At 44.8% G+C, this 17,403-nt stretch overlaps 1 protein-coding gene across 4 annotated transcripts in view; it reads right to left on the bottom strand.

Annotated features, from left to right (window-relative positions):
* Positions 1–508: 508 nt before the first annotated feature.
* stxbp5l (syntaxin binding protein 5-like) overlaps positions 509–17,403 on the bottom strand; it is a 139,997-nt gene continuing 123,102 nt past the window's right edge. For 2 of the 4 annotated variants that reach the window (XM_039600206.1, XM_039600207.1), the window contains 8 exons: positions 15,260–15,439; positions 9,067–9,168; positions 7,577–7,816; positions 4,827–5,190; positions 4,098–4,263; positions 3,850–3,961; positions 3,215–3,435; positions 509–2,988 (listed from right to left, as the gene is read on the bottom strand). In XM_039600206.1, coding sequence (XP_039456140.1) covers positions 2,947–2,988; positions 3,215–3,435; positions 3,850–3,961; positions 4,098–4,263; positions 4,827–5,190; positions 7,577–7,816; positions 9,067–9,168; positions 15,260–15,439 — 1,427 coding nt within the window. In that variant the 3' untranslated portion in view covers positions 509–2,946. The remainder of the gene's footprint in view (positions 2,989–3,214; positions 3,436–3,849; positions 3,962–4,097; positions 4,264–4,826; positions 5,191–7,576; positions 7,817–9,066; positions 9,169–15,259; positions 15,440–17,403) is intronic. The other 2 variants (XM_031733156.2, XM_039600209.1) reach the window with 2 other exon arrangements.

The raw sequence follows: 17,403 nt of genomic DNA, 5'->3' as shown, positions 1-17,403 counted from the left end.
TGCAGTACTTTTGTTACTTGAATAAAATCAGGGAGTCTGCACGTTAGTCAAATATTGATTTATAAAATGCACTGCAGTGGTGTATAAAAGTACACAAACTGTGTTCCAGTCAGGAAACTTCTGGACCTACTAAATCTAACAAAACTGTCAAAAAAATTAAGTTTTTTACATAAATATGATGCACTGGTAAAATCAGTCTTTTTGCTTTGAACATAGCAGATTATCACATTTACATCTGTGGCTTTCATGAACTCTGAGCTTAAAATGAACTCCAGTCTTCTTTATGTCATTAGACTCACCTGGCAGGTAGCTTTCAATTTACCAGAGGTAGGTCCTTAGTCCTTAGTAAGCCTTATTACTATTGATAAAAGGTAAATGACAATAACTGCATAAACCTGATCCTGGCTTTACCTGTGGGTCGAAACGTGGTTACTTACCTGAACAAAGGTCAAACTAAAGTGCTTTTGCACTCGCAGCTGGTTTAGTGACGAGAGGTCTCAGCCGTGTACATCAATCAATGTTTATTTCAATTTGCTGTTGCATCAACATATTTTCAGATCATTTTTTGTCAAGTAATTTCTGTTACACTAGTATAATATCAAGAAGAACAAAAAGTGGTAGAATCCATTTAAATAAGACAAACTTTGCTGCCATCATTGAGAAAACCAAATGAATGCCTCTTTAACAAACTACAGTGTGAAGAACTACATAGTTCCTGTGATTTAGACAGAGCCAGAATACCAGATACAGTACCAGCAGTAACAGGTACAACATATACGAGAAAATATCCCAAGAATATATTTTATTTTTCATTTTTTTGTTTCACCTTTCACCCAAGATTGAACTGTACAGTTAATATAAAAACTGAAAACATAGAAACCAAAAACCTTCTAACAAAACACCCTGTCAGCAGAATCTGAGTTTTTTTGTAATTTTTTTTTTGTGTATTTTGGTTTTGTGTTGTTTTTTCTGCACTTACACAAATCTCATTGACGGTACAGAGATAAGAGAGAACGGCATTATTAGTTTGATGTGTTTTAGACACCCCGTTGAACCAAGTCGTGTAATCTCTGAAATCCAGGTAGCTTGGCTGTAGGATTTCAGGTGAAGTCGGTAAAAATAAAGTGTGTGAAGGCCGCTCAAGCCTCAGGAATGTCTCAGCCGCCTGACGGGAAGCAGGCAAAGATGATTAGCAATGCAGATTCACGTGTTCCTCTTATTATTTCAGGTTATGGATGTATGTGCTGCCGCGCACGTTCCACGTGGGAGTGACGCCGACACGATCAGCACACCGTGTGTCGATGCTCATCATGTGTGTGAGAGACGGATGCCGGTTATCCCGTGTTTGAGTTTTCAGTTCAAAATACAGACAAATACACAAGTACAAAATATCCTCCTCACTCGATGTTGTTAGTCCCTGTCGTGTGGCTACCCACTGACACGTAACACAATCACGATGTGATACACGACGACCATGTATCATGACACATTTGTTGTTTTTAAAATACAAAAGCCTTCGTTAAAGAGGCCGTAACCATCAAATATAGGACTGCGACACAAGGATATCATAGTCATAGTCATCAAGAACGATATCGAAAGGAAAAGAAACCAAAACCAAACGAACGCCTTCATTTTTTTTTTTTTTACGTACTCGACGGCTGAACATCACTGGAAAAAACTGTTACTTCTCCCAAAGCGACAAACAACTCCTCTTCATGTTCCCATCACAAAGACGGTGACAATCACCACGAGTACTGCCTGTCATTATGAAAAGACGACTGCTCGGGTTGCACACCAGAATGCACAAACTGCAGAGTGAGGTGGAGAGAGATGTGAGGGGGTCGTTGACGTTGGATGCTCTGGCTGAGGAAGGGTCCAGGTTGTGGCACTCGTTCTCTTTCTGCCTCACTCACACTTGCACACGTGACCTAACGTCTGACGAAGGCAGCGATAGACTCAAAAGATCAGGGACAACTAAAACACACCTTCATATTTTCATTTGAGAAACGCCCGCCACGGTCACCGATCTCCTCTGCTGTGAGCCACAGGAAACCCGTGGATCAGCTCCTCCTTGGCTTTTATGGCACGTGAATATAAGTTTGTACTATAGATATAAACACACTGACCACAATACGCTCCCACGTCTTCCCTCATGTTCATTTCACGGGTTTGTAAGTTGCAGCAGCTGAAAAGTGGAACTAGATTGTTGAGAGCTGAGTGTTAATACAACTGATTGATATTTCATTTGCACTGTGCAGCCCAGAGTACGAACAATGTTGTAGCGGTTTTTAAGTGTGTGTAGACAAAGTTAACTGTGTGCGTTTGTTATATATAGTGTGTGAAGTAATATGAGCTGAGACTAAGGAGTAAAAAGAAAAAGAAACATTAAAAAAAGGGAAAGTAACACAACTTTTGGCTTAGTAGCAATGCAGGTATACATTTCCCTTTTTATATATCATTTTTTGTTAATATCTCAAAAAATAGAAAGTTTTTCATAATTTGTGTTGTTGGCTTACATCATAAATAAAACATCTTTTTTATGTTTGACTCTCATGTTAAAGTAGCATGCTGCTTTTTAATATGGCAGTTGTATATTTTTAGTCATCCATTGCTGTTTCATGCATTTCTTGTTGGTTTCTTAGTTTTTGAGTATCTACACAGTAAGGTCCAGAAAAACCACACACACACACACACACTTCCAGTTCCATCTTCAGACCTTCAAATGCCGCCATCTCCTCACCGTCCTTCTCGCTGCAGGTCTAGACGGGGAACTAGCCCGTCCTCATCACTCAGCGATGTGACAGTGTGTGCATGAAGCCAAGCCAGAAGCCATAAAGACAAAGTCACTGTGCCTCTCTTTGAATGCTTTCATTTTTGAAGTGAAAGTCCCGTCGCGGCATATCGTTCCCAGCAGCATGAGGGCAGACCGAGGCCTCCGTCCTGCTATTAGAACTGGTACCACTTCTTGTCCTTGCACTTCAGCATCAGCTGGAAAAGGTACAAAATGACATCTTCTTAATGAGAAGAATGAGAGGATTTCGTTTTATTGCATCAGGAAGTGAATTATTGATTTAAAAGTTAATTCACCAACAAGACAATCATTTAATAACCACTTTTGTTGGCTTCAGTTCAGTTTTTGTTAATGTCTCAAAATCCAAAGTTGTACATTTAGATGCTCTTTATATTTTCACATCATGTTATGTTTCATTTTCACCTCATGAGCGTGCTTGGAGAAGGCTTCTGCACTAGTCATCATTAGGGCGGTGCGCTCCTCCAGCTCCCCCAGCCTCTGGCCTCTCTCATCCAGAGCAATGCGCGCCCTCGCCAGCTCGCCCACCGCTCCGCTAGCGGCGACCTTCATGCCCTCCACTCCCCCCTGTCCAGGGATGTGCTGCGCAAGACTCCGAGAAGCCTTCCCAGCCGCAGCCTCGCCGACTGTTGGAAACATGGAATTGAAAACAGAACGAGACAGAATGACAGGGGTGTGGAAATCAAACGCACCCTGGGGTTCTTCAGACACGCCTCCTAATTTTGCCGACTGTTGCACCAACATTGTGTGCTCCCTCTGACTGCGATTGCCTCATCTGATAAAAGTTAAACTAGTCTGAGTATTTTCAACTTAAGAAAACTTTTAAAGTGTTCTCACATCCCCCCGTCTCACTGCGCGACCTCTTATTGGTTAGAGCGAGTGCTTGTCTCACGACCAAACCACAAAATCAGGAAGTACATCTTATATAATCTGCCATGTGCAGGCTAAACACATTTATGTCTTATTATTAGCAGTATAATATGGTGTCATGCATTCATGAATGCTTTATATTAAGAAAATAATGTAGACAGACAACTCACAGAGCTCTTCTCTGTCAAAGGTGTGGGCATTTCCTCCAAAGAAGCCTTTTAAAAATCCTCGGTTCTGGGCTTCTGGTGTTTCTATTGGTGTAAACAGCTCTCCCAGCATTTCCTGCAATAAAAAAAAAGAATTTTAGAAGTTGCACGAAGGATGTAATCAGAGAAGATGGCAGATAATTCACTGGCCATCAGCAACAGAAGGAGGGGATGATTGCCAAATGGCCAATTTTGCCAGCCCTAGTGCTGACCTGCAGGTTATCGCACATCTCCTGGCTGTATGTAATTCTCTGGATCTCTGTGGGGGAGCTGAGATACAGTGCCTGCCCCCCATTGGTGAAGTAAAAGGTTCTTGCAATGCGCATGTCTGTCAGAGGCAGGTAATTGACATCCATGAGCGGTCTTAAGCTGGGCAGACTGTGGGCAGAATGAAAGAGTGAAGAAAGGTAAGAACAGCTGTGTAATAATTATTGAGCTTCAAAAGTAAACACTGAACATCAGAATAAAATAATATAATAAAATAATAAAAACCGAGAGAAGCCGACAGTGATCACTGACTGTTTTTAGGGGCTTGTTCAGATTAAATAGAACAAGATACAAACATGTTAAAAACACAACAGCCTTAATAAACACAGAGTAGTTTGGACCCGGAAGCAGAGCTCATCACGCCATCACTTAAAGACCAGATAGAGCCAGACCATTCAGCATCCATCCAATGAGTGGCCCCTGCATAGAGTCACATGTAACTCTCAGATTTCCTGTGCACCAAAACGCTCTCACTTGCATGGAGAAGACCGGTTCAGATTAAGCATCCTTACCTGTGAAAAGGAAAAAGCTGCTACTGCAGCCACGTTCAGTTTAAACATGCACAGAAATGATAGCTGCACTGACAGAGCAGGCTTTAAAGTAGGCCGTGTTACAGCGTGCGCAGATTAAAACAAACATTTAATAACAGAGAACTCGAGCGGCCGAGGTCATACCTGAGTGTCATGACGTGTCCGTTTGCACAGAAGCAGGCGAGGCACACGCTGTTACACACTGACACCACGTCAGCCCTCAGCACAAAGGACGACTCTGTGATGTTGTGGACAAACAGGCAAGACTGCGAGGGCATCAGGAACACTTTGGCCTGCCTCTCAGAGCAAACCACAGCCAAGTGTCCGTCTCCGCAGGCGTCCTGGGAGGACGATGGCGAAAAGTGGACCAGCTTGCGCCTCCGTGGTCGGTCGGGGTCCTCGGGGGCGTTGTGGTCCCGCCAAACCTCGTAGGGGGTCTGAATGAGAGCTCCCATGCAGTCCAAGAAGCTGAAGCGTAACACAGAGCCCTTCAGCATCAGCAGCGCTCCTGTGAGTGTGTGAGCAGACGAGGAGAGGGACACAGCACACAGTGGGAGATAAAAGTCTTTAAAACTCAGCACAGGACGGAAGACGGCGCTAAGCTTAGTCAAAAAGACGCGTCTAAGTTCTCACGTGGTCTTTAAAACTGAGCATGTATGTACGGATCACACCACTGCTGCCAGAGTTTGAGTTTTGTCCTCGGCCCCACCCCAACCGGCCCTGACAGACCTCTGCTGTCGGTCTCTTTGAGTTAAAGCGGGTTTCTTCCTTTCCACTGTTGTGATTCTCCCTCTAATACTGGCTCTGTACCTGTAATATAACATTTGTATAGCTATACAAAAAGGACTGAATGATACAAGGTAAGCGTCACAACCTTGTACACAAGTACTACTACTGGATGCAGTAATACATTACTGACACTTTTCAAACGCTACATTTACCACGTCGGACGTTATCCAATAGAAGCCCACAGGAGCACTTTAGAAAGACAGAGGAAACAATTCTTTCTTCTTCTCTCGAGTGAATCTGTGACCTTCCACTAATAAGCTCGCTTCTTATAAGTTTAATCTCAAGAGAAGAACTGCTGCTTCAAAGGGACTGGAAATTTGGCTATATTGATGTTTTTACTTTGAACAGGAGACCTTTTTCTCCGCTCGGCAGGGATTCAGGAGCACTAATGCGTCTCTGAATGGCTCCGTTTTGTGTAGGCAGTAGAAACATTGTCTATCCTTACTCTGGAGTACAAAATGAAGCCATTTGCAAAATAATGCATGATGGACGCCCAGCAAAGTTTCAGTGAAAGAAAATCACGTCTAATTGAAACAAATGAGGCCTTTGAAGCCTGACAGCTTAACACGGTGCATCTGTGTTCTTGGAGAATGACGTCCACGTATTGTAAAAGTCAACAACACATTTTCTCTCATGTTTATAACGACCGCTTGTGTCCACAGCACAGAATTCAAACCGAGTGAAAGATGAGATTCCTTTGGTCAGATCAGTGTCCCGGGCTTTACACTGAGCTCCATCAAAGCAGCATCACTGACATGATGATAACTTTATTATGTACTGTGTCCACTGTGGTTCGGCTCTAGCTGTTCAGGGTCAACTTTACTGTTTCATACACATCTGTGACAAATCAGTCTCCGCTACGTACCAAATGACCATTTTACTTCAAAGGTCATTTTAATGCAGTTTTTGCCTTTGCCATCAATGACAATGAAGCCACATTTTTAAAGACATGTGGTCCTAAACTTTGATCAGCTGTAAAGCAGCCTGTGTCAGGGCTGGGTCAGCATTAGGAGTTCATGTTGAAAGTATGCTTAGTTCTTGCGCTGCTATTATTAATTAGGATTTAGTTGAGTTTCATTCTGGTTTTGTTTCTTCTATAATTCCTGATTTATAAGTCGTCTCTTGTCTTCTGTGTCAGTCTGTCATGTGTTTATTGTCTGCGTGTTTCATGTTGTCAAGCCTGTGTTGTCATGTCTACGTCTCTCCATGTTTCCTGTTTCTATGTTCAGTGTGCTTCGTTTTACTTTTCCCCTGTGGCACCATTATGTTCCTTTGTGTCAGCTGTGTCTCCACTTCCCTCATTACCCTCCTGTGTGTGTCTGTCTCTTACTGTTCTTGGTCGGGTCGTCTGTTTGTTTCCAGGTCATGTCAGAGTTTTTGCTCCTACTGTTCAGGTTTGGTTTATTTCATAGTTTCATTATCACATGTTCCTGTTCAGTTTCATGCTCTAGTCTCTTGTCATTGTTTCCATATTTAGCCATAGTTGTTTTCAACTCGACTTGCTTTTCTGTTTTTGTGTTGTTTCCAATAAATTTCAAGCTCAAACTCAGATTTCTTCTTGCATGTTGAAGCTCTACTTGGAACCTCGTTAAGATGCAAAATATCAATTTTGCATTTTTTTCAACTTTTGATTGGGACTGCATTCCAACACAGTCGTTTGTAATATGAAATCACTGCACTGAACTCACCTTATAAACTCCTAAATGAAACATTATACTGAAAAAAACTGCAGTTCTTGGAGCCGCCACTTCAGGCTGGTTTAAAAAGACGAGTTGGTGCCTACAAAGGTTACACCAGAACCAGCACGAGTCACAGCCTGGTACAACTATCGCTGTTGGTCTCTGTTGCTGTAGAGATATATGGCTCTATCCAGAATATTGTGATGCTTCATTCATTCGTCCTCTCCCATTAGCATGATGGCAAACTGCTGAACTACAGTGAAATTCCATTTAACTACAGAGGACCTATGGCCTTCATCATGAGCCGTATCATAAAGTGTTGTTGCTTCAGCAGTATCATGTAGGCAGGCATAGTTCAAGGTGACTAATAACTTTGGTACTTCTCGTGGTACTTTTGCAGTAAAACCCAGTATCAGTGGTACTTACCACTTACGCCCATTGTGACAGGCTCTTCCATCCTTTCCTCCTGATCAGTGGGGATGGACATGGGGATGAGCAGCACCACGCCTAAGCTAGTGCCCACCCACAGACACGGGGTGGGCAGGACATCGTTCTTGCGCCCGTACGACTCTCCGAACTGCAGCGTGGTGACGGCCTCTTTGGTGTCGCGGTCAATGCTGGAAACACTGGAACTGCGCGAGCGGGTGAAGGAGTTTTCACGACTCTCTGCAGCAGCATCCCCCAAACACCCGGCCGAGGCACGAAGGAGCGTGACGGATGATGGACGGGCGAGAGAGCAAAGAGGAAATGTTGGATGGTGGAATTAAGAAGAGCGGTGCAGAGAACAGCAGCATGGTGGAGGAGAGTGAATGGAGCAATGAGGTGATGAGCAGTTAAAGGGAAAGAAGCACACAGTCAGAGGATCCAGCTGCTAACACTCAAAACAAGGTTCCTGCAGATTTTATATGATGAAGAAATGGAACAAAAATGACACTGAACAGATGTGAAACACCGAGGAGTGACAGATCATTACAGACACACGGGAACATGTTTAACACACACACACACACACACAGACTCACACACCCACACACACACACACACACACTCACCCACACACACACACACACACACACACCCACACACACACACACCCACACAGACTCACACACCCACACACACACACACACAGACTCACACACACTCACCCACACACACACACACACACACACACACACACACACACACACACACACACACACACACACACACACACACACACACACACACACACGCCACAGTTTGAACAAACTTGTTTGATTATTTGAGTGCTGCCCGTCGAGGTCCTTCGCTGTGCACCTAAAGCCTCCATTTTGAAAGTGTTGCTGCATCTGTGAATTATTCAGAGCCAGCCGACCTGCAGCACTGCAGCCCAATGTTACACAAAGTGCAGACTTTATGTAACAGCGACTGCAGATGGTCGCAAAAGCTGGTGTACACATATCAAGCTAAGATAAATGAAATGTTGACAGCTGCTCAGTTTCAGCAACACTTCTGAACAATATTCTGAGAAGCAAAGCTGTGTAAGTGATTCAGCTCTGTGTTTGTCACACGAGAGCTGTGAGTTAGCATCAACTGTTTCCATTACGCTTCCTGGTCGTGGATGCGGAGAAAGGCTCGTCTGTTGCTACCTGTCGTCTGTGTTAAACTAATGAAACAGCACTGTGATGCAACAATAACACGTTCACTATTGACGAGCCCGCGCTGGCTACAGCGTGCTTAAAGACAGAAATCATGCTGCTATGAACTGCTGAACAGACGGCTTCACCAACTCCAGAAGCTTCCAGTATATGAGCAGACACTTCATGTATGCTTTAGATGATACAGGTCCACAGGACGGACGGACAGTCTGACGGACGGACGTAAAGTAGTCAGCAGGACAGCAGGTGATGCATTTGTGGCCGAAGCCCCCTTACCTCGGTCACTCCAGCAGTAGGAGGTGGTGCTGTGGTGCTCATCGTGGGAGTACATAGTGACTCCGTGTAACTGCTGGAGCATTGCCCTCCTGGATGCATGCCCTATTTGTCCCCCACAACATGAACCCCATAGGACAAAGCACAGCGGCCACCACCAGAGAAACAGATACACACATGTGTAACCATCCAGACAGACAGACGGACAGCAGTACGAGAATGACAGGAGGGAAAGAGAGAAAGAAGCCACTGAGCATGGAGCTTCAATATACACCAAGACAGAGAGAGCTGCACAGGAGGCTGCTCGGCTAACTTTCTGCTCTCCAAACAACCTTTGACTCTCTTCCTGTTTCTTTCAGCACCGCCTGCTGCAGTAAACAGCATTAGACAAAGAAGCAGGCTTCTACTCGTCACCTGCTGTGATAAGGTATCCCTAATACAGTCTACTGAAGGACGACCGCACAGCCCTGTTGCACACAACCAAAATTTTAATCGAGCTTCCTTTGAAACTGCCACGAGTGCAAAACTGGTTTCAAAGCGTGTGCAGTGTGAGCGAGAATCAGCTGCATGCTAAACTGGAACAACAGGTGATGTGAAGGATCTTTGGTGTTTTTTAGGAAGACCAATATGTGCTAAAATTCTGATGCATTGACAACAGAGCTGAACAATGCTGCTGCAAACACGGCACAGACTGTTCCTCGGCCGTGAGTCCGGATGGCAGCCGCTCAGTTTCACAATGAGTCGCCGGGGTGTGTTTACGCTGTGTGACAGAGCCTGTGGGGTGCCGGCTAATGAAAGTCAGGCGCAGCGGTACTCTGACAGGACACAGGGACCCCTGGGGGGCCCTCACAGGGAGCTGGAGGCAGGCAGGCAGTGTCAGGGAGGTGATAAGGGGAAGGCAGGCAATCTGAAGTGGAGAGACAATGTGCTAGATTTATGCAGTGATGTTTGCACAAGCACACACCCACACACAGGTTAGAGGGACACACACCTGCAGACTCTTATCTATGGACTGCAACACAAAAGAACATGATGCACATTCAGCTGTTCGTTAAACTGGCCTGTCGTTGGATATAGCTGTGCAAGCGTGGCTCGCCGAGTCACCTCGGCTTTGCCATGCGATCCAATAACGTCTGTATTTTACTTCTGCCTGTGTTATTTTTGTATTCTGTAGGTGAGCAGACCCTGTAAGCCTGCGTGTGGGCTGCAGCACAGTTACAAAAGGGGAAGCAAACACTTGTTCTTAAACAATGCCCAGTGTGTCTGCAGGCACTCCTCGTGGCATCACACAGAAGTATTTTTAATATTTAAAAGGTGGGCTGCCCGACCGAGATGGGAGGTATGGAAATGTTTACTGCGCTCCGACTCTGCTTCCCTTGCCATTTCCCTCCTCTGTGTCCTTGCCCTGCGTGCAGATCTCATTAACATCGGGCTAATTTCTCGCACTGCTTGTTGACCTTTAATTATTCTGGTGATCCTGCTGGTTCTTCACTGTGGTACCCAGTGCAAGTGATAAACAACAGTGCCAAAGGTAGGTGATAGACAGGGAATAAGTGTGCTGAGAAAAGCCACTGTTCAGGTATAAAATGTGCTCATTAATGCCAGTATAGACCTCGGTTATTCTTCTTTCCCCATTTTATTATCTTCTTCTCCTTACAGTGTCCTGTTAGTCAGTGTCACTGCAAACAATTAGAGAATATGCCTCAACCAAGCTAACTGTGGTGTCCTCCTTCAGTCTGCAGCTCTATTTAAATCCATATTTATCATATATCCTATTTTGTTCTAAAAACCTGGGATAAATGAAGGGACAATATTTAAAAGACAGAATCACGGTCCCTGAAACATGAGTGCAATCAAAAAAACTTCCCAGCAACTCAAATATTAGGTTATGTAATATCCTGTGTGCTGAGTGGACTTTCTAAGTGGGCAGCACACGAAGCAACGCTGGAGCTGTCTCCACACTGTAAAAAACAACATGTGCTTTAGAGCACATGAAGGCTGTGTTATTCCAGGTCGAATAAAATAAGATGCATTAAGACAAACATGACAAAGTGCAATGAGAAACCCAAAGCTCTGTGCGTGTGCACAGGCCTGCAGGAAACCCACCCTCGAGCTCTGGATGACAACTGCAAAATAATTAAAGGCAGAACTACGCTCAGTGTTTTGGTGGACGCTCATGCAGCTTTCTAACACACCCAAAAAGCTAAAATAAGAACGTTTTCTTAACATTTGGTGTTAAATTTCTTGGAACGGCTTCTTTGCTTCTGCCTTTATTTTGAAGTAAAGTCTGACGCAAACAGAAGGTCCGGGCAAAATGTTTCAATGCATCGGGCCGCACTCGAGTCAGGTGCAGCTAGGCAACCAGCATGGCTATGCTAATCACCACGGGCCCACGCTAGTATACAGTTTCACGGAAAATTACGCAACAAGTCTGTAGAACAGTTTCTTATGCATATTTTCACAGCAGCTTTGAATCGTCTGCATCGGTGTGGTTGGTGATGCAGCTGGAGCCCCGACCGTGGCTTTAATAAAACATTCAGCTTATGCTAATGAAAAACTGCTTCCCTCTCGGTTCCAGGTCACTGTTGTATAATGAGGTCGGTGAAGATGGCGCCATGAATTTAATTGCAGAATTGCTGTAAAAGGGTCAGCTGTACTCCGGAGTAACGGACACGTGTTTTTAAGAGGGAGCCTTTGGACGTGCAGAGCCCGGTGTGGTGAATGTGATCTCAGTTCATCTAATGTTTCGTGCCGTTTGGCTACAATAACTGTGACATTTGGGAAACTGTCACAATGTTGAGCCTCCTATGGAGAGATTAGTTTGTCGTGACCTGACTGAGGCTGTAAATCTGGCGGCGCCCGCGTCTAAGCAAACACAACCCACCAGTGGACCACGAGTGAGCTGGAGCTTTGCAGGAGTGCACTTTCTGCAAGGGATGAGTTTATGTGGTGCATCAGTGCTTAGAAAGCCATACAGTGTTAGTGATTCACCAGGTGTACATGATGATTGGGCCCACTGTGACTGATGTACACGGGCTGTGTGACAGTCTGCTGCAATCTGCTCCACACTTTAAATCAGACCCTGCATCATTAGACGACTTCTCCACCCTCGGGATCGACGGCCATCCGGTCTGAACCTGCTCTTAGGCTGCTGTCGTTTATTTTTAACACCTTCTGAATATAACCCGACCCTGTGAATCACCACAGAGACAAAGAAGCTCGCAGACACTCCCACCGATGCTTCTGCTGCTCTTCTCCAACTGAAGCGAGATCATAAAACTTTTAATATGACAGGACAGAGTCAGAGTCCTCTTAGAACGAACAATCTGCATCTAATATGTTTATGTTTATTCAAAGTAAATGGACGTCCTGCATTAGTGTTGTCTGTCGGGCTGTGACAGACTAAGTGCTACAATTCACACAAAATCTGTAATTAAGTTGTTGCTAATCTTGGTTGAGGCCATTTCTCTGTCACTTCTGAGGTCAGCAACTCGAAATTATACTGCTGGGATCGCAGTTTAAGTCTTCACTTGACAGGATGTTTGTTTATGTGTTTTTCTCCCTTCGTCTTCGTCTCCTTTGTCACTCGATGTGTAAAAGAAGGAAAACTTTATCCAACAAAGGTGAAAAATTCATTCTCATTTTGTCTTTAAGATAGTGACGCTGTCTTGGGGAGATAAGGAAAAATGAATTATTAAGGCCTTTATGTTTGTCTTAAAGCAGCAGTTCTTGTTCAGCTAATCGTAGTTCAAATGTTCTGAGCAGAAAGTGAACTTTACCGGGTCTGAAATTTAACACCAAAGCCAGCAGGGGGCGACCTCTCTGTCTACATTATTCAATCACCACAAACATCTTCCCAGTTATCTCACGTTCTGCTTCAATTTCTGTAATATTTTGGCCACCTAAAAAAATCTTTCTCAGAGTGAAGTTGAACTAAAAGAAACACAAAGACTGGCTCTGCACTTCTGTACTAAAATTAGCATCTCAGCTGTGACGTCATCCAGCGGTTTGTAGGGTCCCATTACGATCAGCATTTTGTCACTCCTGGTGTTTTGGAATCAGATTTAATGAGGGAGGGCGACTAAGCTTGTTGTTCATCAGCCAATGAGCATGCCCTGGATTATATCCTTGACTCAGTCCAAAGTTTACAAAGTGGACTCGCTTGGATGTCTCTAAATGAGCGACTGAGCCCATAAATGGCACAGGAAGTATCGCCCCCTGTTGGCCATTAGAGTGAATGCACGTTTAAGGCACTTTAGCTTGCCATTTTCATTCTCCTGTATTATCTAGAGCCAATACCGTATTTTCTGCACTATAAGGTGCACTTAAAATCCTTTAATTTTCTCCAAAATCGACAGTGCGCCTTATGTATGAATTCTGGTTGTACTTACTGACCTCGAACTGATTTTATGTGGTACACGGCGCTCAAACATCTGTCAAAAATGTTTTAGTCCGACTTTGGTAAGCTACGAAGCCGCACCGCTTGATGGATTGTTGGAGCATTACGGCTACTGTAGTCAGGAGCCTCGCGGAGTAATCTGGGTCCTAAACTCCGTCTGCTTCAGGTCCCAAAGTCAAATGAACACTTCAGTCAGGAGAACAACTGAGATAATCCATCCACAATACGAGGTTAGTCATTAATATACTGCAACAACATGGGAATAGAGCAGCTGCCAGAGAATTCAACATTAATGAATCAATGATACAGAAGTGGAGGAAGCAAGAAGAATGAGTTGAGTCTTGACTGTCTTGTTTCGCCTAATGCGCCTTATGGTCTGAAAAATACAGTAGATGAAATTGTGTATTTGTAGTTGGTCTGAGGGATGAACAGGGATGCTGTAAACCTAAAACACAGGGCTGTATTACCTCCCCACGAGGAGGGGGGGGGGGTGCTGTCTGACTGTCGGTGACTCTCTCTGTATTACTGTAGGATCTTTCATTAAAACATAAAGCATCTCGAGGTGACTGTTGGTGTGATTTGGTGCTACATAAATAAAACTGAACTGAACCGTTTCCCTATTTGAACTCAGATTAGCAGACGACGATATAAAAACAGCTGTAAAAGCATGAACGCACACACGGACACACAGAAGCGTATTACAGACAGACTCAAAAACAAAAGCATATGTTTGCATTCATGTTTCTAAACTGATCACTGGGAATATGGAGCCTCTGTGGGTTCATCACATTTTAAATGGTGCAAATCAAAGTGAGGGTGTGAATAAGAGCGAGCGCAAATGGAAAGACAATAAATGTCATGTCTGTTAATGAAAATGTCAACTCGTGCGGTGCTCTTGTATTATTGTCCTCCTTGAACTGTGTTCCTTCTGATGATAAGAGTTATTAGAGGTAAAAATAAAAATGTCCTGGTGGTTTCAGTTTGAGGAAATTGCAAACGTCTACAAACTTATAACCCGTGTTTGTAGATGTGTGCGTTCCCTTTGCTCGTAGCTCATAAAAACTCGATAAGTGTAGCAACGCTACATGAAGTTTAATATGCGCTGTCATTTTCATCTCAGAAAACAAAACATCCAGAACTTATTTATGAGACGAGAAAAACAGAAAGGAAAATAGAGTTATAATCATAAATCTGTGACATGATGAGAAAAACACCATCAGATCCTTGTGCTGTTTCGGTGCAGAGCACAAAATGCAAGAAAGAAAGAAAGAAACAAATAAAGGCACATGAGAAGTAAAAACTGGTTAAATCACTGAATCACCAACCTTCAGGCCTGCAACATCGTCGACACAAGCAGCAGAGTCAAGGACACAATGCAAGGACTCGTTCTTGCATTCAGAAGAAGCAGAACCTGCAGTCCGAATGTTGTAAGCTGATGCTAATGCAAGCTGCACGAGTGCCATTTGCATGCTGTAATGCAACAGTGGTGTCCTGGTACGTGACTGTCGGCTCCTGCAGATGCAGTCTGGTTATTTCACTGTGCAGCTGTATATGAAGCGTGCGTTTGTTTTTTTTTAATGTGTGTTGCTCTGTTTACCCTGCAGCATCTTCTCTGCAGAACCACAACCCGATTTTGGATTACATGCTGCTAACTTGCATTAGCATGTGCTTGCCTTGTGTTGACCATGTGTCAGGCCTTTCTCCACTTACCCTGGGGCGAGAGGATGGCATGCACTTGCTGGGAGGGGGGTTTGTTATAGAGGGTTAGGGATGGGAGTTGGGAAGACAAGCACACACCTTCAGTGTGGGACACAGGCAAAGAGATCTCCATGCAAGCAGCGGACTGGGCCTTGCGGAAGGGCGGTCGGCCAGGGCCTCTGCGGGTAAGCCGTGGCCCCTCGGGACCCATCGGAATGCGAGGCTTCCCCGCCGAGCAGGGCTGGGAGGTGGGGCTAGTGCAATGTCCATTGACATGATCTGTAACAACGGCAAAGCATTAGCAAACAACAGAAAGAGGGATGTAATTCAACTTTAAACATATTCTGATTTACTGCTGCCGTATCCATCTTCACAAGTCATTTAGTTTGATGGGAAGTGAAATAAAAATCAGGGCAGGGAACCTCGAATTAGGGACGAGATTTTCCAAGGAGATAAGTGCTTTTCCCGACCTGCCGGGAGACGCTTTGTCTACTAGACTGCAAAAGGGCAGGCTGACACTAGATGACCGATGAAGATGAATATTTCTGCAGTGTAAGAGGAGCAAGCTGATGCTGAAAATTTGATTGCCAACTAGGAAGATGATAGTGAGGAAAAGGGGAGAGTGAGTGACAGAGGCTGGAGAGTGGTTTGAAGTAAGTATGTGCAAGGAGGAGATGCCGGGGCAGAGGAGGAAGATGCAGAATAAAACTGTGAGTGCAGCTTCATCGAGTCTGTGACGTGACATAAAACAGGCTCGTTTCATCTCCACTTTGTTGCTTTTATCTCAGTGAACTTTGGGGAAACCTTGTTTTTAGCAGAAACTCTAATGCCAGAAGCTTTATGACATCCAAAGCTGCAAGTGAAGAACGAAAACAACCTCTGCTCTTTATTCTGTCAAATTAGCACTCGCTTATATTGGCTGGGCTACAAATTCATCTACGGACAGCGCTGATACCAACACACTCGGTGATTTCTGGAATGGCTTTACACGGCCTCCCCTCAGGGACGGGTCCGTACACTGTGCTGGAACCAAACCCTGTTAATGAGACAAAGGAAAGAAAGGCCGGGCTGACCTTCTCTTGTTCTGTGTTCAGCCAGCACAGCTCCTCCACACCTGTGAGCGGGCACGAGAGGCGGACGGATCGATCCCAATATGCTGGCACTGGTATCGATCCACACTAGTATGTGGCCCGTTTTTCACTATGGAAATGAAACAATACCCTCGAACATGCGCTCTCTTGGTGTTGACTTATTGAAAGCCTGTACACATTTAAACAACAGAGGAGCTCTAGAGACGCCACAGTTACACTCCAGCTCTCCAACGTACACAAAGGGCCGATTAAATAATGAAGGCAGGGATCACAGGTGGGCATCAGTGTGTTCAGGTTCTGCAGTCATGTGATCATGTCTAAAAAACATCAGTCTATGGACACACTGACCTGTATTTATTTACATATCACTACGCTCTCATCCTCACTGAGTACATAAAACAGAGCCCCCTTTTTATCAGTGACCCCCCCACCCCCACCCCGTGGCAGATTAACAGCAGCTGTGGTCGCTGCCGTGGGAGGACAGAAGCTTTCCATGTGTTTTTTGGTTGAAGGTCTTATATATGGAGACGAGTGGAGCAGGAGGATAAACAATATCATGATCATTTGTGCAAACACTCGAGCGTTCGGAGTATTCGGCACCGATCGTTCGTCTCCGGCGCCCAGAGAGCTCTGCCGTGCAGCCAGTCGCTGCAAAAATGATTCAATTTCAAAGTGAAGATGAAAAGCTCCAGGGTGCCACCCAGTCCACGTGCAACACTCACCCAGTTTCACAACAGGACTGACGAGGCAGCGCAGGGACTGAAGAACTGCAGGTAACACGGGGCCAAAGCGTATGACGCCGCCGCCGCGATCGGGCTTAACGTTTTGTTCATTTTGTTGCCTCGAAATGTTCTGAAGGAAACTGGTTTATAGCTGAAAGCGCGACACTGTGCTGACGTGCACATCCCACTCCACCCCCTCACCACACGCGCACAAACACACATCATCAACACAAAGGCACAAACACAATAGACTCGAGCGTCTTACTGTCACACAGGTTTCTATTGTCGTGGATTTTAAACCTTCAGCGTTTGCAGCTCTACTGTTTTCTTTAATGTTCGATGACGACACCAAAACTAAATGTGCTGCATTCAAAACAACTGACGTTTGAGTTTCTGTCCTCACCTTCCTACTGATGGAGCATTTAGTAAA

The sequence above is a fragment of the Oreochromis aureus genome, linkage group 16 (assembly GCF_013358895.1).
Source record: "Oreochromis aureus strain Israel breed Guangdong linkage group 16, ZZ_aureus, whole genome shotgun sequence".
In the NCBI taxonomy this organism is placed as follows: Eukaryota; Metazoa; Chordata; class Actinopteri; order Cichliformes; family Cichlidae; genus Oreochromis; species Oreochromis aureus.
Note: the sequence above shows the minus strand (reverse complement) of the source record. Positions and strands in the feature narration are given on the sequence as shown.